This window comes from Podarcis erhardii (genome assembly GCF_964252035.2).
Source record: "Podarcis erhardii genome assembly, chromosome: 9".
NCBI lineage: Eukaryota > Metazoa > Chordata > Lepidosauria > Squamata > Lacertidae > Podarcis > Podarcis erhardii.
Window position 1 is genome coordinate 36,037,580 of NC_138512.1, and position 23,005 is coordinate 36,060,584.

Genomic DNA, 23,005 nt, shown 5'->3' on the forward strand with positions numbered 1-23,005 from the left:
TGCGGCAGCTTCAAAATAGATTTTTAAGTCTGGCAGAGAGAATCCCCCTCTTTCTTTAGAATCCGTAAGTAATTTGTATTTAATTCTGGGTTTCCTCCCCTGCCAGATAAATCTAGAAAGAGCTTTTTGCCATTCTTTAAAACATTTCACATTGTCTATAATTGGGAGGGCTTGAAACAAAAAAAGCATCTTTGGCAGCACATTCATCTTAATCACAGAAATCCAGCCCATTAATGACAATTTTAAGTTAGACCACACCTCTAAATCTCTTTTAATTTCATTCCATATTCCTGATGACATTTCCATGATGGGTAAACAGTATTTTATACCAACAAGCTTATGTGCTTGTCTGACTTTATCACTGTGATCTCTCAAACTGATTCTTTCTCAAGCTCACATTTTGAATTGTGCTTTACGATACTGTACTGTGATTATAGTTATGTTTATTGTAGGCAATTGCTATATGCAACATGAAGGTGGGGCATAAATTTTTTGAATAAATATCTTTATGCATATGGGATTTTTTGTTCCATAAGAAAACAAATCTATTGCAAGTGCTCATGACGGAACACTGGTTACATTTTAATAAACCAAAATATTTAGCAACTTACCTGTATTATGTCCAAGTCTTTCATTTGAATGTTGCGTAAGATCAATTGTTCTGTCAATATGAAACATTTTTAAGTCTTCATCATCTAAGGCAATATCTCCCCAAAAGACAGCTTTAAATACAAAAAGAGAGCTTACTTTAAATATATTAAGAGCAGAATTGCACAAACATTGACTAAACACTATGGCCATATTCCAGCACAGAATTAAATATACTGTAGCCCATTTAAATCAATTGTCTTGTGTGAATTTAGTTCTGTTTTGGATTGTATGACCTATAAATAAATATCTGGGAAACATATACACATGGTATATAAACAGTATTACATGCACACACACATGTGTTTGTGTGTGTTACTGAAAAGTCTTTTTAATATTAAACATAAGTAACAGGTTGAAGAGGTTGTGACAGAGGGGGAAAGGAAGTATTTTAATTAATTACTTTAATCACAAAGCTGACATTTTCAAAAAAGATTTTGGATGCTTTGTTTTTGCTTGTTTTCTCCACTTAGGGAGAAACTGTTTCTTTTTAAAGAAACCCATTAAGAGTATCTGATTCACCTCTCATGCCTAATAACCATTTACCAAAGAGGTAAGAAGAAGAGAATTCTTTAACAGAAGACTTTTTGAGAAGCTATGGTGAAATTCAGAGTCCACCAGCAGGCAAAATAGGCTGGAGCTGAACGAAGTATTGCTGTACATTTCCTCACACACTCAGTAAATTTCATAGCTGACACAATTATACTGTTTTCTTGTCACTCCATCCTTTTTGAAAAATTTCTTGCAAAATCCAGCCTTTCTTAATTTCATTCCCAATGTTGCTTTCTAACTGTAACTACTAGTATAATGCATTTTACCTCTTGAGCAAAGTAATTCAAGAACACCTCCCAAAGAGTGTGCCCTTCAGACTCAACTTTCTCACATCTTAAAAACTCAATAGACAGGTGCCACAAACAACATTTTGGCCCTGGGAGGACTTTTGAAGTCTAAGAAACTATAGTGGATATCTCAAAATACACTTTTCATAGAAACTAGTGGTGCTTAGAACAACCAACCACAGCCAAAACATCTGCACCAAAAAAAACAAATAAAGCACAGAAAAAGCTGACAGTACCCCCACAAAGAAGAAACCTTCTCAAGTAGACAATGAAAACACCAGTAAAAAAAAAAAGTAATGGGAGGGACAGGGAGCCTTGACTAGCATCAGAGAAATGTCTGGGGATGCAATGATGCCCACAGGTACCATATTGGGAACTTAGCAACAGACCAAGGACTCAGTTATACAGCTGCAAATATAACATTTTAAATGTGTTTTAAGTACGATATACAAAAGTGACGCTAGATGGCAATGGTGAGCTAATGAGAAATTCCATATATATTTGTAAACGTGTGTTGTTGTTTTTAAAAAAAAGAATTATCACAGGGTTATTTATACATGTCTAGATTCAGCCAAACACTACCCCAACTTTTAAGAAACATTTCGTAATTTAATGTCCTCATCAAGCATACTGAAAAAGCTTTTAACTTTCTAAAACTCGAACTTTATTTACCCCATTGCAAAATCAATTTGGTTGTGCAATAAAAATGCAGAAAACAATAGAATATATAACTTTTTATTACTTGATGAGTAAAATCGATAAAGAGCAGGACCGTAGGCAAATTAAAACTTTTAGACATTCATATCACATAAAGCAGAATGCCTATAGTTTTAATTTACCTACAATCCTGCTGTTTATCAATCTCTCTCATCAAGTAATTATAATAAGAGCTGGCTGTACTAGGTTAGACTTTCTTTCATTTGCTGATAATTATGTTTGCTCTTGTTTAGGAATGTCTGCAACATTTGCCCATCATCCCTTATTTCACAGAGGAAGGCAACTAAGAACAAATCATGCTCAATATGTCTCCAGCCTCACTTACATTCTTGAAATGAGATACAGTTCGGCATCCCAGTTTGATTGACATATTCCATGAAGTATAAAAACTTGATATTCTAAAATAGCTAAAAGCACAGAAAGGGCAAGAAGCCAGATAATACTGACTTGGAGGTGAAAGCAAATCTACAGTAATTTAACTATTTTCATTTGTAGTGAGTACGTTTGAAATTAAGAGATCAAGCACGTGCCCAGTCTTGTCCGCTCCCCAGGGAGAGCGAATTGCTTTTCTTTATTTTCTTTATTCTTTTGGGAAAGTGCCAGAATACCTACACTGCAGGGGTACTGAGATATAAAGAAATAAATTCATATTTCTCCTAATGTTTTCACAGTTAGGAAGGGAGTCCTTTTAAGCTTTCTCAGTTTTATCTTTCTTGCATGCACACATACATTCCAGCTATGTGGTCAATGCCATACACACATTGTGACCCCTTGTAGATATTTCAATAAGAACATTTATCCGTACTGCACAGGAGGTTAAAAGTTCAGTTTGGTAGTTAAGGAGAAAACATAACCTAAAGACAAGGAGCTTCATTAGCGTGTAACCCCAAAATTTTGGAGGGGATCCAAAATTTCAAGGTTACACGTTAATGAGCCAAGGGTTCCTCACAGAGGCCTAAGTCCAAGTGATCACTAAGATACTCTGCTGAGCACAGACTTTCCTCAAAACACCTAGTGCCATCATCTGTTTGACTTATGGAGAGCAGCAGGAATCCCTTTGTACAACATTAATCAAGTGCATCTACACTTTAGACATGGAGTGAGCCATATTTACTGAAGAATCCACCCAGAACACCAACAGTTCAACCACAAACTCATCTTTAATTAAGGGACAACGCATCTTCAACCGGTAGTCTTTATATACAGTGGATGCTTGGGTTGCGAACGTGATCCATGTGGGAGGCACGTTCGCAACCCGCAGTGTTTGCAACCCATGACCCGTGCGTCTGCACACATGCGGGTCGCGATTCGGCGCTTCTGCACATGTGCAAAGCGTGATTTAGCACTTCTGAGCATGCGCAAGTGCCGAAACCTGGAAGTAACCGTTCCGGTACTTCCAGGTTCAACACGGTGCGCAACCCGAAATCGCGCAGCCCGAAGCATGACTGTATAGGGTTCTTATCTTTCCCCTTTTCTGATCTAACATAACTGTCTATTTAAAGTTTCGTAGCAGCCAGTGCTTTCTTTCTTTTTAAAAAAATTTAGAGGTTCTCTCATTTTGACTCAACAATATCACCATTTTATAGTTCAAATTGGGGAAAATAAATACAGTAAATGGACAAAAATACAAAGATTCAAAAGTACAAATGCTTAGGGGTATGTGTACCCCTGCGTACCTCCAGGAAAAAAGCACTGGTAACAGCTATTCTGTTTTAAATATAAAGTTCAATATCACCCTCGCCTCATTTCCCCCTCAGACTTTCTGTCCCTCTCTGTGGTGCACTGAGACTCCTCTAACTGTGATTCCACAACCAACCCTCTCTACCAGACACACACTTTTGAAGGCTTTACCCAAATTCTAGCTTAAAACAAAGCTCTCGTTATTATTTTTTTCCAATTCAGATTCAGTTCCTCAGCTTAAAGGGCTGTTAGGGAAGGCAGCCGGGGTGAGGGTGGGGATGAGGGCAGTGGTGGGGAGAGTGGAAAAATTCACAAGATGGTGGTGATTGAGTTAAGAAGAAAGTGGGGCTGGGTTGCCAGGTTTGCTTGTCTCCCTATGCCCTTCCCTCTTATAGAGCAGGCTGTAGCTTGTGGTTTTGTAAATGGAAATGCCATTTGCCAGAATGAGAGGCTGAAGGGCAATTTGGCCCTCATTTATGAAAACTATTTAAGAAGAAGTATGGAGGAAGGAGCATAGCGTAACTGGAAGCCTCTATATAACAGGTCTAATTAATAACTGAATGGTCTTTCAGGCCTTTCTTGAACATAAGAAGTCATATAACAGGTTTGACATGCTAAAGGGTGAACAGTAAAGCAAGGAGTTCATAAACCCTCCAAGTGTCCCTATTTTCCAGGGACATCCCTGATTTAGAGAAGCGGTCCCGGTTTCTGATTTGATCCTGGAATGTTCCACTTTTCCTTAGGATGTCCCTATTTACATTGGAGAAATGTTGCAGGGTATGGCTCCTGAGCTGTCTGAAGGCAATCCTGTATAGGGAAGATTTTTTTAATGTTTAATGTTTTATTATGTTTTTATATATAACAAAAAGCTGCCCAGGGTGGCTGGGGCAACCCAGTAAGATGTGTGGGGTATAAATATAGTAAAGTTATCTGTATGGAATGAGACATCTCTATTTTCAACGGAGAAATGTTAAAGGGTATGAGTTCACTAAATGAAGCTGGAAGACTAATCTTGTGCCAGTATTAAGGTAGAATAGTCTTTTCTGATAGGAAAATGGCATAGTGTAAACAGACGATAATTAAGATGAGAAGTCACTGAGATGAGAAGTGCCCTAGAAGTCAAAATAATTATAGGACTTTTGCACCAAAATTGTAAATGCTTACATATCTACTAACTACAGATAAGTGCTTGGAAGTTTAACTTAGGCCAGGAAATTTATAATTTCATAATAAAGGTCTTCTAGGACAGTGTTCAGTAAGCTGAGCTCTGTATATTGGCAAAGGCTATTAATACAGCTTATAATAAACTGAAGTTGAATCCATGCTATCTTTAGTTCAGAAAATTATAAGATTCACCACCTCATAAGTAATCTTTCTTTCAAAAGAGCAATTCATGGTAAAATCCATTAACACAGATCTTCAGTATTTTTGTGATACAAAGTACTGCCATTCTCAAATACTAGCTTTTAGCCATGCATACTATTCAAACCCAGTTCACCTTTAAAGAAAGAAAAATGCAGATGCCTGGCACCATATAATTGCTAACTTAAACATTCAGACATCACCAGAGTTGTTACATATCAGAAGTTGGTCTGAAAATAAATGGCCTTTTTAATTATTATTTTTATAATTATGGGAAATTGCCAACACCTTTTGTGTATGTTGGATCATGTCAAGTTCACAATTTAGTCTAGGAAATGCTGATAAAATCATAATTTGTGGAAAAAATAAAACTTTGACCTACCTCATATTATATTACCTCAGGAGTTTCTGAGTGGATACAATATTTAAGATACACATAGCTCCTCTTCTACAACAACTGAGGAAGCTCAGGTCTCCCAAAAGGTAACTGCTGCATTAAAGGACCACCTTCAACGGGGTTCACTGACATGCTTCTGTTTGAAAGAGCATTTTAAAACTGCCAAGAACCTGGAAAGCTAACACAGATGTCCATGAATAAGACAGGTGTGCAAACTAGGGCCCCACTCAACCCAATGCAACCTAGCCGGGGACTCAACTAACATCCTCTTTCTGTTGCCTGCCTGATATAACGGAGCAGAAGGTTTCGTTGAACAAGATGATTGGCAAACATTGAGTATTTTTCCTCATCATTTTGGAGTAGCCCAGAGTTGCAAAGTTAGTTCTTGACGACCTGGCACACGCGAACTCAAATTGCATCTGTCAAAGACAACAACATTGTGCCTGGTATAACCCGTCGAAAGTCACATCAAGCACCGATGTGGTAATATAAGCTGGAAACACTGTCCCATTCAGCACCACATTCATACCAATACACAATCTATGCTCTCCCTGCTTTAACGCTGTGACATTTTCCAAAACTATGAGCAATAGTAGCCATTCCAGTGTGGCTTCCTTGACTACTGTATTGCTCTAGGAAAGGCAATAATCTTTATAAATCAGTGGTGAGGGAAGAGATGCTTTAACCTGGAGTACTGTGTCCAGTTCTGGGCACCACAGTTCAAGAAGGACACTGACAAACTGGAACGTGTCCAGAGGAGGGCAACCAAAATGGTCAAAGGCCTGGAAACGATGCCTTATGAGGAACGGCTAAGGGAGCTGGGCATGTTTAGCCTGGAGAAGATGAGGTTAAGGGGTGATATGATAGCCATGTTCAAATATATAAAAGGATGTCACATAGAGGAGGGAGAAAGGTTGTTTTCTGCTGCTCCAGAGAAGCGGACACGGAGCAATGGATCCAAACTACAAGAAAGAAGATTCCACCTAAACATTAGGAAGAACTTCCTGACAGTAAGAGCTGTTTGACAGTGGAATTTGCTGCCAAGGAGTGTGGTGGAGTCTCCTTCTTTGGAGGTCTTTAAGCAGAGGCTTGACAACCATATGTCAGGAGTGCTCTGATGGTGTTTCCTGCTTGGCAGGGGGTTGGACTCAATGGCCCTTGTGGTCTCTTCCAACTCTATGATTCTATGATTCTATGATTCTAACCATGGGATCCTGCCCCCCCCCATAATTCTTCTTGTCAGTAAGAGGGAGAGATCCTTCCTTCCTGGGATCCTTTGGAAGGGAGAGCAGGTATAAAATCAAACCAATACCCAATGTAAAAGGGGCGGGAAAAGATCTAACAGTGTTTTGCTACCCTGGGGTAAAATCCAACACCCATTTACACAAATGGAAGTTCCTAATTCTGTTAATCACCAGAATTCCATGTACACTTGCTACCAGTGAGCTGGTAACCTTACTAGGTGACCTCTGGGCAAAGATATAGGCAGAAAAGTTTCACCGGTTTATGATTGCTCCTTGCACACAGAAACAAACAAAGCAAAACAAAAACCCATTTCATGGCTTTAACAAGCTGTGAGCAAAAGAATGAACAAAAGCCACAGCAGAAATAAACCATTGTGTTTAAGTTGCCACCTACGTGAAACAGCTGCTAGAACTAGGAAACAGACATAGCAGATGCTTCGTACTTAAGCGTTCATTCACGTTGCAGGCATTTTATACAATTTCAGTAAAAAGCAACAACAAACCCCTAACTTGAATAAATCGACCAAGTTGGCTGTGAAGCCAATAGCTACTATGTCTAAAAGTATTTCCTGTTTTCATTTACGTTATTAAACGTGTGTTTCTATAACACAGTTAATGTATCACCTGTAAATCTACAAATGTACATAAAGCCCCTGTCTGACATCAAGGCATTATATAACACTAGAAAAGAAAGGGCTCCCCTTTACATCAATGGGAGATTGTCCCCACATGCTAATTTCAGTACATTAGAGGACAGATTTTCATCAGGCTTGTTGCTAGAGAGAAAAGGGTAAGGTTAAACCTCCCTTATGCTCCAGAATAAAATTAAAATAATAATGTGGTACCAAGAAGTACAATTATTAATTAACTACCAGCCTGGCCCACAGATGAGCAGATCAGATTTGATATGGGAGGATAACTTACACATTCATTAAGGGAAGAAGATTTGTTAAAATCTGATTTTAATATATTTTTCCTTTTAAGCAAATGTTTCTGCATTAAAGTGAGCTCATTGTCACATAGGTGGCTGCCCTTTGTTCACTGAGCCCTGGGTTTTCTGATCTGCTTTGTAACATAGAATACTATGCAAGGACATGACATTCAGTCTGAAGTGAGATGCTTTAACTCCATTAATCTGAGATTTAAAGGATATATGAGACAAAAAGAGTACTTTATACTAAATTCTTGACAGACATCCTTTTTTGAGAACATCAGAATGGGGATTTAATGGACTGCAGCTGTGAGCCTTGGGGATTCTTCATTTCCTATTCTTAACCCGCCCGCCCCCCATGATAATTGAGGCAGATTTTCTTTCTATATGTTATAGGTGAATTTCACCAATAAAAGCAGTAACCTAAAATTTAATAAGCTGTACTCTGGTTTCTGTTCAGTTTGCATTAATCTTTCACCTTTTACTAGAGATTTCCACACAGAGGGAAATTTATGATCATAAAATAATCAAGTGTTGATAAACATGTATAAAATAAAGCAGCAAAGATGAGCAACAGAAGCAGATAAAAACGAGCAGAAGCAGATAAAAACGAGCAGAAACACTCAACATGTATTCACTTTAGCCCTGAAAGGAGAACACAGTTGCCTCTTAGCAAGCCTTACAGTGAGAGTGTTCCAGAGATGAAATATGACAGAAAAAAACCATCCTTGAACACAACTTGCTTCCCAAGATACCAGAGGGATCTGCAGAAAGGCAGTGGAATTTGTTGGAATACTTATAGCACTTACAAAGCTATTCACAGTTTCGTTTATGAGAATGTAAGTACATCAACCATTTGACTGCAGGATATCACTTCATAAGCTATAAAAATTATCCTTAAAACGTAAGGTTACAAAATCAGTGTTAGATACAACAAACAATGAAAGAAAGAAAAACTTTATTAACCATGAAGTCTATTTTGGCAACTATAAGTAGGATGGCTGGGCCTGCATTTTTTAGGTCAGTATGGGGTTTGATGGTTGTCAAACTGTCTCCGATCATTAGTGATACACACCCTGCTTCTGTATTTCATCTTTATAGCAGCCACTGCTGAAAAACCTGTCTTGCAAAGATATATACCATATTTTTCTGTGTAATGGACAAAGTTTTTTGACTCAAAATTTACGTCAAAAAAACTGGGGTCGTCCAATACACGGATAGTGGTATGGGGGGGGGGAGAAGCGGTGCACCACCAGCCAGCTCATTGGTGGGAGTGCAACTTCCCACGATCCCGCTGCGTACGGCAGGTGCTCCCTGGGTTGTTTCCTGCATGCGGTAGCATCGGAGCATAATAGCTGGTGGGAGCACAAATTCCCCAGATGCTGCTACATGCGGGAAACAATCTAGGAAGTGTTTCCTGCCCCCAGGTGTGTGGGGGGAGAGGCTCAACAACTTTGGGCCATCTCCCCTCATTTTCCTAAAATTGAGTCCCCTGAAATAGGGGGAGGGGTCTTATACACGGGGGCGTCCTATAGACTGGAAAATATGGTATTACCAAATGACAGCAGCACAGATACTGCTTCATCACCAAGCTCAAGATACTCAAGGGTAACATGAATCAAGCATTCAGATAACCTCACTTCCAAAATATTATCTGTGAAGACCCTATCACAAGACAGTTCCAATCCATAGTTCTTTTTTCACAAAGACAATGTTGCAGCATCGGTTGCAAGTGTGCTTTGCGCGTACTCCCGTTTCTTCAGCTGATAAATTTTTGCATGTGGCAAATTCAAATGGCTTGTGATTGTTTGCTTAATGTTAGTTTTAATCTCACTTTCTTTATCGTCAAGTGAAACAAAAAATTCTATCAAGCATGTAAAAGAATCCATTGTCCTCTGCCAAACCCAAACTGCCCAGAACTCAATTTTTCTCATGAAAGTTGTGGCATGTACAAAGATCTTTTTGTCTCAACCTTGTAGGCTTAAGTTCAAGTCATTCAGATTACAAAACACGTCAGTGTGGTATGCTAACTTTGCTAGCCAATTGTCTTGGCTAAATTTTTTGCAAGTCAGGACTTCTTGATCAAAAGAAACACATGTACTTGTGTAACTCAAAGAGTCTCTGCAGCACAAGACCCCTTGACAGCGAACAAATATCTGTGGGAAGTTGTAAGCGTACATGTTCAGAATCCATCTCCAAACATAAGATTTCAGACACACATGCACTGAGCGAACTGGTGTTGAGAAAGTTTACAATTTTCACGGCATTGGTAAATACTTCATGAAGTACTTCATCTAGCCCAATCAAAGGCAGCTCCTGTGCATTGGAGGTGAGCTGAAATAGTCACTGAAACAACTGTCTCTATGAGCAGCTTGGGGCGAACCATCACTGGATCTGCCCCAGAAAGGCGTTCCCAAGATTCAGCCTCCCTGGTGTTTGGTTACAAATATCAACATGGCATTATAATAAGACAACAAAACAAAAAGGTGTAAGAGGTATTCATCATTAAGGATTGTTGTTTTTGTTGTTTAGTTGTTTAGCTGTGTCTGACTTTGCGTGTTCTCATGGACCAGAGCACGCCAGGCACTCCTGTCTTCCACTGCCTCTCGCAGTTTGGTCAAACTCATGCTGGTAGCTTCGAGAACACTGTCCAACCATCTCGTCCTCTGTTGTCCCCTTCTCCTTGTGCCCTCCATCTTTCCCAACATCAAGGTCTTTTCCAGGGAGTCTTCTCTTCTCATGAGGTGGCCAAAGTATTGGAGCCTCAGCTTCAGGATCTGTCCTTCCAGTGAGCGCTCAGGGCTGATTTCCTTAAGAATAGATAGGTTTGATCTTTTTGCAGTCCATGGGACTCTCATTAAGGATTATAATTAATAATTACTTTGGGATTGCTTATAAAGCCCACAACCAATTTTCACAGGCTTCACAACCCACTTGTGGCTCATGACCCACAGGTTGGAAGATGTTGTTTGAGCCCCACCCATTGGGCCATCTACACAAGCTAGATGTTATATAGGAGATGCATATGTAGATGCACATTTTCCTTAGTGGTTTTCTTTTTTAACCCCAAAGAAGATCTTAAATTAGCCCTTAGCACTTCTCTATTTCTGTATGGCTGTCTTGACCTAATTTTATCTTTATCATTTTTCAAAAACTGCTCTCTCTTGCTACCTGTTATCAAAAGAGAAGGGATCTTAAAAATATATTGTAATACTCCATGTATGTCAGCTGATTAAAAAAAGTTTGGGGAGAAGTTCACCAGGTTCATACAAGCCTAGAGGTACTGATTTTCTGCTTGCCCTGGGAAAAATGAGATGTACGTCAGAAACATGAGAAATACCCCCTAGAATTATGTAATTGTTTATTGTGAAATATAACTGAATAGTCTATTGATTTTTCTTTGCCTCATTGTTATTAATTCCATCACAGAAGCACAAAAATATAATTTTCTCCTGATAACTGAATCACTTTCCATTTGTAAATTGACATTTGCCTCTTATGTGTTTTTAGAACAACATATCATATTAACAGGGCAGGGACTTTTAAAAATTATCTTATTGATTTTTCCTTTCATACAACTCCCAACTATAAATGCCAAGCAGGTACAAACATGAAGCATGAATTGTTGTTCATAATAACTGAAACTCCCAAACTAAGTTGCCTATTTTTATCAAACCTGTTTCCAGTTTCTCAGGTAGTCCAAACTATAATACAGTTAACATAGATAACCACAGAGATGGCCAGCCGTACAAATTGCCATCAAGTTGCAAAAAGCATTCAATAGGTACAATGGACTGGTGACCTTTGCTCAGTAGCTGCATAGACTTCTGAACCAAAATCGTGATAAATACCAAGTGTCCTAAACAACATCCTTTTTAGTGAGCAGGTTGCAACCATAGGCACCTTTTGCACTTTCACCCTTGCTGTAAAACATATAATTTTAATATGCACTATAGGCCAACTATCTTACAAGGTTAACTAAAGCAGCACATGTACAGTCAACCATCCTAATTCTAAGGGCGTGTTCACATTACCACCTTAGAGCACAGTACAGCTGGGTTTTTTCACAACTTTGCGTCCCCACCCCCAGCTGTTCACATCAGCACAGCTACATTAGTGGCAGATCAGTTTCTGTTTGTGTACACACCGAGGACATTGACAGGGTTGGGGATGTATTTCCCCCATGAAAAGATGTTCACACTTTGCCTAGAGACAAATTAGGAACAGCTTAAGGAATCCAAGGGGGTGTGAAGCTGGTTTGAGAAACACACATCAAACAGTAGTATCAAAGTACAGGATACATATGCATTTTAGATAACATGCTGCTGTGTGAACATGGATGAAAAACCCAGCTTTGGAAACACAGTGCACAGTAAACGGGAGGTTGAGCACAGCCAAAACTTACACGTATTAGTAACAGCACACATGGAAAACAGCACACACGAATATAGCAAGGAAACTGCCAAATTCCACCACAGGGTTAGAATCATGCTGGAACAGAGACAATTTACTACCAGTAATCAAGCAGTATGGTCCTATGCAGGCTGACTAGGAGTAAGTAAGTCTCATTTGATTGTGCTTAAATTTACTCCAATATAGTTTCTATATCTTTATTTTACATGGTAAAGCATTTTATATAAACTTTTGGCCCCAACAAGTGCCCCCAAAGCAATTTACAAGAAAATAAAATACACCCCCCCCAAAAAATCAGTTTGAACAAAATTGAAATATTAAAACCTCTGTGACAGTATTGGTATCTTCCATGCTGCTGAGATCACTTGTCGCAAAGTCTGCCATGCTTGCATAGCTCTAGTGAGAGTTCGTTAAACAGAGCCCTACTGCTGTCCTATACAAGGAAGAAACTCAGCCGTTTCTTCCTTACTTTTCAACAAAAATCCAAACACCCTGCTGCAGGTTTGGATACAGCGAACCAGGGAGACCCTCCAGTAAAACACAAAACAAGAGCCAGTGTGGTGTTGTGGTTAAGAGCGGTAGACTCATATTCTGGGGAACCGGGTCCGCGTCTCCGCTCCTCCACATGCAGCTGCTGGGTGACCTTGGGCTAGTCACACTTCTCTGAAGGCTCTCAGCCCCACTCACCTCACAGAGTGTTTGTTGTTGGGGAGGAAGGGAAAGGAGAATGATAGCCGCTTTGAGACTCCTTCGGGTAATGATAAAGCGGGATATCAAATCCAAACCCTTCTTAGCTGGGATTATGCCACAATGGATGTACTCTGTGAGAATCACCTGCTCCAAACTCAAATGGAACTTGTCTTTAAGTGGGGCTCATTTAGTAGTGTTTCATCCCTAGATCTAAGAAGTTGGGGGAGGAGTAGCCTTGAAATTATTAATTAAGAATTCGAATAAATTAAGAGGCTATTAAGAGTTCTCCAATGGGTTGTATCTGGCTAATTCTACACTCGGGATACATCCATTGAAATCAATGCCCATTCAGTTCAGTGGGTCTGCTATACAACCCAATATTAGCATATGATGCCTTGTGCTACTTTTTACCAGATGCTTTTCATAGTCTCCTCCTCCTTATTATGGTCTGAACATGATGCCACCTTATCCCGTCTTCCTTCCTGCAGCCCATTCCACACCGAATGCTGCAGTGCCTAAAGAATTTATAAGTGTATAAATAATATAACAGAAAACACTTTTGCTAATGTAACATAAGATCTTTGTATTGGAGGCACTGCTTTTCTGCACCTCTAAAAAAAGAACAATCAGAAACAGTATATATAGATGTGAAATCTTTCAAAGACTTCCAAAAAGGGAAAGGGGAAATCCTGCTCTGCTGAAGGAGGACAGTGGCAATTCAGAAAAATGCATGTATTAAATCTGGCTGAAAATATAAAAAAAACACCCCAAAACAAAACCTAAAATTTATGTATTTTATGTCTCACTGGCAAATAATTCTCATATAGAGCTTTATTTGTTTGGATTTGTATGGAAAGTTACTGGAGCTTTTATGAAGCCAGTAATTTGCTGTGTATTTGCCTCCCACAAGGTTTCCAGACCACCTAGTTCATAAAGAGCTATTTTTTTACTGGCAGTGATAGCCTCCAGGTTGAAAACTCTCTTGAGTTCTGGCCCTGGGCGGGAGAGAAAAGATGGGATAGGGAAGTTTGGGAGAGACATTATGTTTCCAATGTGTTAAAAAGATCATAAAATGTGCTTCATGGCCACTCAGGAAAAACAAAGAACAACAGATTGCAGTTAACATTTCCAAGGACATCAATGTGGTCCACAGAAGCTGCTAAACAACGGTGTCTTTTACCCCACCAGAATTTATCCACACAACCCTCTAGGTCGGGGGGGGGGGGGTCAGCAAACCTTTTCAGCAGGGGGCCGGTCCACTGTCCCTCAAACCTTGTGGGGGGCTGGACTATATTTTGAAGGGGGGGGATGAACAAATTCCTATGCCCCACAAATAACCCAGAGATGCATTTTAAATAAAAGCACACATGCTACTCATGTAAAAACACGCTGATTCCCAGACCGTCCACGGGCCAGATTTAGAAGGCGATTGGGCCGGATCTGGCCCCCGGGCCTTAGTTTGCCTACCCATGCTATAGGTTAACATGAAGTAATCGATAAATTCATTCCATCTTGTTTCCTTATTCATCTAGGGAAGGGTGGAGCTTTACATTTAAATATTTATTTCTGAAATATTTTCTCTAAAAATAAAATTTCTATAAACAGCACTGGCATGAAGTATTCAACTATATACCTCCATGTGTCTGAACTCTCATTACTCCCATCTACCTTCCAAGAACGCTCACTTTTCAAGGTTCCTTTCAACCTCTTAAGTTGCACTATAGATGCTATATAGCAGCTGTCCTTGCCTGCACAGCTCACTGTGCCGCACAATTTTCACACACTCACTGAAGTTCCTCCCAGATTTTCAACTTCACGACTGTGAAATATATGATGCATTATTGTGAGGAGAAAGTGTTTCTTTTTGGTAAATTATTGAAGAAGTGAAAAAGAAGACATTTTTAAAACATACCAGCAGTAGACTTAAACCACCTTACAAGAATAACAGATGTGGGCCACAACCTCTGTCAACAGGAGTTGGCGATGAGGAAGAGATTCTGGCTTTGCCTCTGCTTTTTCTTTTCCCACATAAAACAAAATATAACTTGCTTTTCAGTACACAGATATGTTCCTTGGAAAAGGGGGATCTTCCTATCATGGCACAGTTCAATGTATTAACAAAAAATGTGAATACATAATCCATCAACAAATTCTTTCGATCGAGCCAGTTACACTAAACAGGAGTAGCCCAAGAGTAGTGTTGATTTTAAAAATGTACAATAATTGTACATTTCACTTTATATTTCACTTTAGAATAGTGTTGTCAAGTGGATACAGATCTTTTTATATGACCATTAACTCTATGAAGGTCTATCTTAACTGATGACAGTGTTCAGTTATGGTTCTAGATGAATGTATTGCAATTTTTTGTCTACTTCAGGTTTATGGTTTTTAAAAAATGTTCACTTAATATTATTTCAAGGGAAGGGTTCAGTAACAATATAATTAAGAAAAACAGATTAGTCTGGATTGTACCTGTGTGGATGGACAGCATCACCTTAATTCATTAAGTTAAAAGTGCTACCTTGTGAAAAGGGCATGTGTATTGTTCCAAAGTGTTTGCTGACGGTATTTAACTGATAGCAGTGTTTCATGTCATGTTACCATCAGTAAACAGCATGTGTGTTAATTCAAGAAGACGAAAGCCAAATTTACAGAAAGACAGATTCAGTTAATGCTAAAATTCCTTGGGTAAATGTTGAAAGGAAGTGAATTCTATCTTGGCAACTTGGTAACAAGAATTTAACTTATCAGTGCTAATCAGGCAACATTATACTTAAGAGATAAACTGAGCAGCATTTCTAAGAGAATTGAAGGACTGAAAGGCTTTCCAAATTGCTAGCTACTGCTCACATTCCTGGCAGATCTAAAAATTATGCTGCCTAGAAAACTAATAATATATTAAGAAGTATGTGTCAAATGATGTTTAAATGCATGTATAAATGTAAGAAATTAATAAAAGGGTTCTACTGATTTGGGATGCCAGATTCTCGGTGTTTTTTCAGTAATGTAGAATAAATTAAGCAGTGCCTAAATGTTAAAGCGGCATGTCAGATGTACAGAGTTGACCTGGAGAATATGTAGATTCATAGAACTTTGGGCTGTCTTTAACAATGGTGCTATATTGTAAAAAATGTAGCAGTAAATTCTGATCAAATGTGTGGGAACAAAAACTGCTATTATTTGAAGGCTGTGGAAACTGAAGAAATTGATAAGGAACATCACATAGGAACTGGGAGGAATAACTTTGGGAACAGCACAGTCTTGGGAGTGCTCATGGAGTAGAGGATGCAAGAAGGCAAATAAGAGGAAGGGAGCAAGAGATATTGGCTGCGACCCAGGGAAGCGTGCATTAATAGTGTGCTTCCCTCATCTTGCTCCTCCATTCAACAGCTCCTTTATACTATTTCACAGGCTGCTCCAGGAACGGAAAAAGCAGCTTGCAATGTGACACAGAGCAGGAGGGAATGTTCCTCAGGAAAAAGAGAAAGGCTTCCTGTAAATGTGCAAGTTCCTGTGAGCGTTTCTGACCCTTCTCCAGTCTGGAAGAGAACTGTAGAAGAAAGCCTAAGGCAAGGAAGAGGAGCTGGAAGCTGATATAGACAAGCTAAATGAGCAGGGCAATAATTCTTCCACTCACCCCTGGCCACCCCATCATGTACAGGAAAAGGAAAGTGGAAATTCAAACACCAAGGAATATTATTCCATGAATACACCTGAATGTTAATTTCCACAAGTTTGTTTCCCATCAGCACGATAATGTCATGGCAGGTTTATTTCACATTTTAAAAAATTTCCCATGATCTCAGGGGAGCTATTTGCAAACTCCTGCTATACGTGAACACTCTTTTACAAAAACAGGGTATCTGGAAAGAAAACTGGCAAGAAAACGTAAAGCTTTCCCCTCCCTAAACAGGATGCTTATTAAGGTGAAAAGATTGCATCCAATAAATAAAGATGTAGGACCAAACAAAATCCATTGCTAAACTGGGGATGAGTCTACAATTTAGCTTCCTGTAGCCTTTTGCTTCACACCCAACACAGGGAAAAGTTCATCCTTCTTGCTAAGATTGCCTTCCTGAAGATACAGGAAACATAATGTGTCTGTTGCAGCCAGCAAGATTCCCATACCCATAATTTTTCAGATTAAAATTTATTTTGCTATAGATTAGCAGGTTCAAATAGCCATCTCCCTGCCAGTGCTTATCAAAACTTTTGAAATACATAACTTTATTATTTTTACAGGACATTTAGTTATCAGAACCTGTATCTTTTAAGAGCCTTATGGGAATATATATACCGGTAATTCCCTTTTAAAGCCATATTAACCAATGGTCATCTCTGTACCCTATGCCAATGAATTATATGCTATATATGTACTACTTGCTTTAAGAACTGGCAAAAAATTATAGCTAAGTTTATATGGCAGGGGAAAAGGGCCAGAGTCAAGTTTAAATATCTCACGGACTCCAGAGATAGAGGTGGCTTCGCAGTCCCGAATATAAGGTTTTATTATGAGGCAGTTTGCCTTTGTTGGATAAAGGAATGGGCCATTTTAAAGAACGCAGATATTCTAGATTTAGAGGGCTTTAATATAAGATTTGGCTGGCATGCCTACTTGTGGCAGGAGAAAGGGAAGGTCCACAGGGGCTTTTCCAACCATATCATTAGAGGCCCGCTTCTTGAAGTCTGGAATAGATATAAAAATGTAATTGAAAAGGGTACCCCCTGGTGGCTCTCCCCGATTGACATCGTTAAAATTAAGAAATTAAATATGACAGGGGAAAGGTGGACGTATGAAGATTTATTAGTTAAAACGGAAGAGGGATGGAAAATTAGGCCTTATGAGGAGATGAAGGATAAAATTAAGGAGTGGCTACACTTTCACCAAATTAACGCACTCTGGGGTGAACATAAAAAACTAGGGATGAGTGAAAAAAAATCGAAATATCAAGTGGAAATTCTAGAAAGTAGTAATAAACTCCTATCTAAAATGTATAAACAGTTACTGGAATGGGACACCAAAGAGGATGAGGTGAAAGGTGCGATGGTTAAATGGGATAGGGACCTCGGGTACAAGGTAGATCTTAACAAATGGCAGACTCTGTGGAAAAAGGGTATGAAGTTCACGGCCTGTGCAACCCTCCGAGAAAACTTAGAAAAAATGGCGCATCGCTGGTATTTGACCCCGGCAAAGCTAGGAAAGATGTACAAGAATACCGATAATATATGTTGGCGATGTAGAGATAAGGTGGGAACCTTTTTTCATGTATGGTGGACTTGCGATGTGGTTAAGAGATTTTGGGGGCAAATTTATGAGGAATTGAAAAAGATTTTGAAGTATAATTTCCCTAAAACTCCCGAGGTGTTTCTTTTGGGCATGATTGAGGAGGAAATAAAAAACCTAGACCAAACCTTCTTTCAATATGCCACGGCAGCGGCAAGGATTTTAATAGCACAGAAGTGGAAATCTTCTGAAATGCCCTCGATTAGAGATTGGCAAGTGAAATTGTTTCAATATATAGAACTAGCGAGTTTAACACAAAGAATTAGGCACCATAATATGGTCAATTTAAAAAATGAGTGGAACAAATTCTTAAATTATATTGAGATTAATCTGGGAATTAAATATATATCAGCAGACAGTAGTTAACACTTACGACGTTCAGAGTGTAAAATCATTGATAAAACAACTGCAGAAATTGTATAAGTTTATGTAACCCAAAACTGAGTTGGATGGAGGTTTTGTCTTTTTTGCTTTTTTATTTTTGTCTTGTTTTGTTTTTCCTGTACCCCGTTTTTTATCTGTTCTTGTATTTGTATTTGTATGTATGTATGTTTTATTTTAATGTCTTTTTAAAGCATGTTTAATAAAGATATGAATTAAAAAAAATAAAAAAAAGAATTATATGCTATATATGCTATGTGGGAATCTATCCTGCTCTGTTTATAAAGCATGAGGGGCTAAGAAGTTTCAATTACATTGATCATAAGATGCCTAGGGGAAAAAACTGCTTTGAAAGGCAGCGTGTATGTTTTTAAATATAATAAAAATACAGAATAAGTTTCCTTATTACATCCATTCCACGATTTTAAAGAGTTGTGAACAGAAAACTTTGCATTCCCTGCAACACCTGTAAGTCTAATGCTGAATAAATAACTATCTCAAAAGGAAAACCATACTAAACAAGGTCTGAGCTGTGAAGAGTTTCTTTACAAAGCAAAATCAGGTGAAAAATATTACCTGGTTTTCATCCTTTGGAAAACACATCGTGTCTAATCTAATCTGTTCACCTGTTTTAGCAGTCTTCCTACTGGCTCTGTCAAAAGTAGTTTTCCCATGAAGTTAATGGAGCTTTTCAAGAATGGCATCTTTGGTATGTCTGCATTAGCAGAGACTGTTTTTTAGGGTCATCTGGTATTATCATAATCAATTAAGATGACCAGGAGCACACAGCAATGCTCACTGATATATTTAATGCATCACGGCACAAAAATGCAACTCCCCAAAGTCTTGATTTGCCTCAACGGGGGTGGGGGTGGGAATGCAACCAGAGAGAAATCCTTATGGCATGGTCAAAGGAAGAGAATAAGGAAAGCACATAGCTCCGATTGCCTCTGCCCTGTTAGAAGTGGGGGACGGGTGGGTTGAGCATGGTTTTTGGTAAAGTTATGAAACCTTCAAAAAGAAAGGAAGCTGTGATAAGACATCTGCGATCCGTGCCAAAGCACATTTACTCAGAAGCCAGTCCCGTTGAAATGAATGCTCCTGTAGTGTAAGTTTGCATATCAAGCTAAATTTAAGAATGATGTATTCAGTTCTGGGAACCAGAGCTTAAGAAGATGCAAAGGATTCAGACCAGAGCTACAAATAACAGTGATGAATGAGATAAATCTTCTGGAAAGGATAGGGTAACTGAAAACCCTTTTTTGTAAAGAAAAATGATAGAGAAACAGGGTGTACAAAAATAATAATACTCTTACCCTCTACCCACTGAAACCCGTGTGACAGAATGCTTTTAAACTTCCTAGTTATAAGTGTATGCTGGCCATAATGCTTTGAGGATTCGAGGAGGCATCACCTTTGCTGAAGGTTTCCAAAACTTTGTCAGCCAAGCTTTTCTGTAGGATATCCCGTCTTAAGGCAGCGCATTGCTTTATTTGGCTCCCTTCCATCACTACGATTTATTGAAGCTCAGAAACTGCTGATCCCAATGATTAACTGGTGCAATCTAATCTTTTGGCTTTTGTTTTGAAAGTTTATCCACCCCAACCTTTTTTTTTACTAAAAGATGTCTAAACAAGTCTATCTAAATGAAAGCTAAGGTTTACAAACTGCCCTTGGTACATCTCTTTCTTAAAAATAAATAAAATGGCCATCAGTCTAGTGTTTTCTTGCTACAGCAGCAATAAATCATGATGTTCCGATACGTCTTCTGGTGTAGTTTGTCCACCATTGGTCCCCACTGCGCACTCAGCTCTCACCTGTGGCTCCTAGAAGCTGTCAGCATGTGACAGTAGCCATGCCATGGGAAGCAGCTTCAACTGGACGGCGAAACCAGCTGTGGGTAGGCAATGGAGTCAGCCCAGGACCCTCATACACACTGCTCAGGCTTGTACACTTTGCTTACCAAAAAAAGCATTTTGACTTTAATCCCAGAAGCGCACTCCATTGTCTCTTGAGACAGATGGATGCCAACAATACCCCTTAAATATTGTAAAATGATACAAGATTAAAGTGCACATTAGGCAACTTTATTTTATCCTCGTAATCTTCCTCCAAACATACTTTTTAAAAACATCTCCTCTTTCTGCTCTTTTAGCAGTCGGATTCACACCACTCCTACATTACAGAAAGGCCTTCAAAGCTAGGCATTCTTTAGACGAGCATTATGCCAATTTTTCTCTGATACAAGGAATGAAGGGGAATATGATGGGGAAACAGTTTAAACAATTATGAATCACTACCTGTCTTATGGCAGCAACATTTGTTGATATATGGATGATGTATAGTAATATTTTTATATGAAAAATGGCACATTTCAATACTCTATAAAGGGATGTCCAACCAGTAGATCATTATCTACCGGTAGATCCCTGGCTGATCCTGGTAGATCGCAGGGCCTGGGCAAAGGCCTCTTATACACCAGCTGGGATTGACAAGGCATCTCACCCTCACCTGAATCTCATAACTCTCCTGACAGGTGATTTGGTCTGCAGCCACAGTGTGGAACCAAAGGATGAGATTGCCCACCAGATATCAGGCACTCTACTATTCAAATTAGCCCAGTGGTTTTGTTACGATCCCCTTCTCAATTAAGTACTCAATTTTAATCTAGAATTTAAATTCTCAAAACCTTCTTATTTGTTAAGTTGAGCAAGTAAACAACTGCTCTCACTTCATTACAAACAGTATTTCTACCTGCAACACACTTGAGCAAACCTGCTCCTCTTCCTTTCACAGACATTTTGTTGCCATTTGCAACTGTAGCTGCCTCTGATTAGTTATCATTTAACTCTTGGGGACAATAATTAGCATCACGCGTCATATGCATGGAAGTTGCCAAACCAATTAACCAACTAGAAGAGGGGTAGGCAACCTAAGGCCCAGGGACCGAATGCGGCCCAATCACCTTCTCAATCACGGGCGGTCTGGAAATCAGCATGCTTTTACATGAGTAGTATGTGTGCTTTTATTTAAAATGTATCTCTGGGTTATTTGTGGGGCCTGCCTGGTGTTTTTATATGAGTAGAATGTGTGCTTTTATTTAAAATGCATCTCTGGGTTATTTGTGGGACATAGGAAATCATTCTTTTTTCTTTTTCAAAATATAATCCGGCCCCCCCAAAAGTTTGCTGACCCCTGACTCAGGGTATAACCATTCCTCAACATCAGGACCAGCTAAACCCCAGGGACTTACTTCTATAGGTACTAAAACAAAAGGATGCTGATACTAATAAATTCAAAAGGTTTCTTCAGCTCTTCGTATGGCCAATATCTAAAGACCTGACTCTAGAAAAATAACACCGGGAACTAAGAATCTGACACTTTCCCCACATTTTCACAGATTCTTCTATTTTACTAGATATTTTTAACACTAAGAAATATGATTTTGGAGGGGGGAGCCCAACACTGAGGATATGTCTGATTTTCCCCTGCATGTGCTAGTTTATTGTTTCTGCACGTGACTCCAGTTTTTTAAAAAAATTGTAAGTAGGAAGCATGAATGAGTGTGTGTGTGTGTATGTGGGGTGTTTGTTTGTGAGGGAGACTTCCAGCTAAGTGGCAGGATGCAGGCTACCAGGAAGAGATAACTAAGGCAATAGTAAGCACTTCTAATATGTAAGCAAGTTTGGCAGGACTCAATACTGTACTGCAGTCGGGAAATTAGATAACAAAAGGTTGGCAATGTGTATTTTGCTCTTGAAGAGAACAGATTATATCAGATAAGTGAACAGCCAAATACTCACATCATGCCTTTCCTAACAATAACATAAACAGGAACACCTAGCAGTGATAAAAAATAGTAATATTTTGGTTGGAAGAAAACGTTACTTTGAACATTTGTCCACTAAAATTGCTTTTTTGTTTGTTTGTTTGTTTATGCAAACTTATAAAACTAGCATTCCCCTTTACAAAAAAAAACTTCCTGCATAATGTACAGATGAACTTAACACAGTTGCTTACACAATGCCTGAGTGTTTAAGGACATGATCTATTCTTCTTCTCCTATTCACCTGAAAACTGACAAAGCATTCCAAATGGCAAAGCGTGTTCTCCATGAAAAGAGAGCACGTGTTGCGGTTGGGACATACAAGCCACTCTGCGGTGACTGGGCATTTTGATGAGGCCAGATCCTTTAAGGGTTAATTGCTGCCTGTAAATATGCATGTGACCAGTAGGGGAGGAGGGACTCAGAGGCTATATAAGTAGGTCGCCTCTCCTGGGCGTCCTCTTGGCCTCTGCACCGGATCACCCGCCCACCCTCCCTTTAATAGGTGGGGTTTCTGGTTCGCTTGACCTTGCTATGCCTGTCATGGGGTCGTCCGCCTTGGTGCGGGGGCCTGGTAGGAATTTACCATT

General features: G+C 39.2%; 1 protein-coding gene across 3 annotated transcripts in view; it reads right to left on the minus strand.

Moving 5' to 3' along the window:
- Positions 1 to 23,005, minus strand: part of TLL1 (tolloid like 1) — a 137,532-nt gene that overhangs the window by 74,622 nt on the left and 39,905 nt on the right. For all 3 annotated transcript variants that reach the window (XM_081875266.1, XM_081875269.1, XM_081875267.1), the window contains one exon: positions 612 to 722. In XM_081875266.1, the coding sequence (XP_081731392.1) occupies positions 612 to 722 (111 nt within the window). The remainder of the gene's footprint in view (positions 1 to 611; positions 723 to 23,005) is intronic.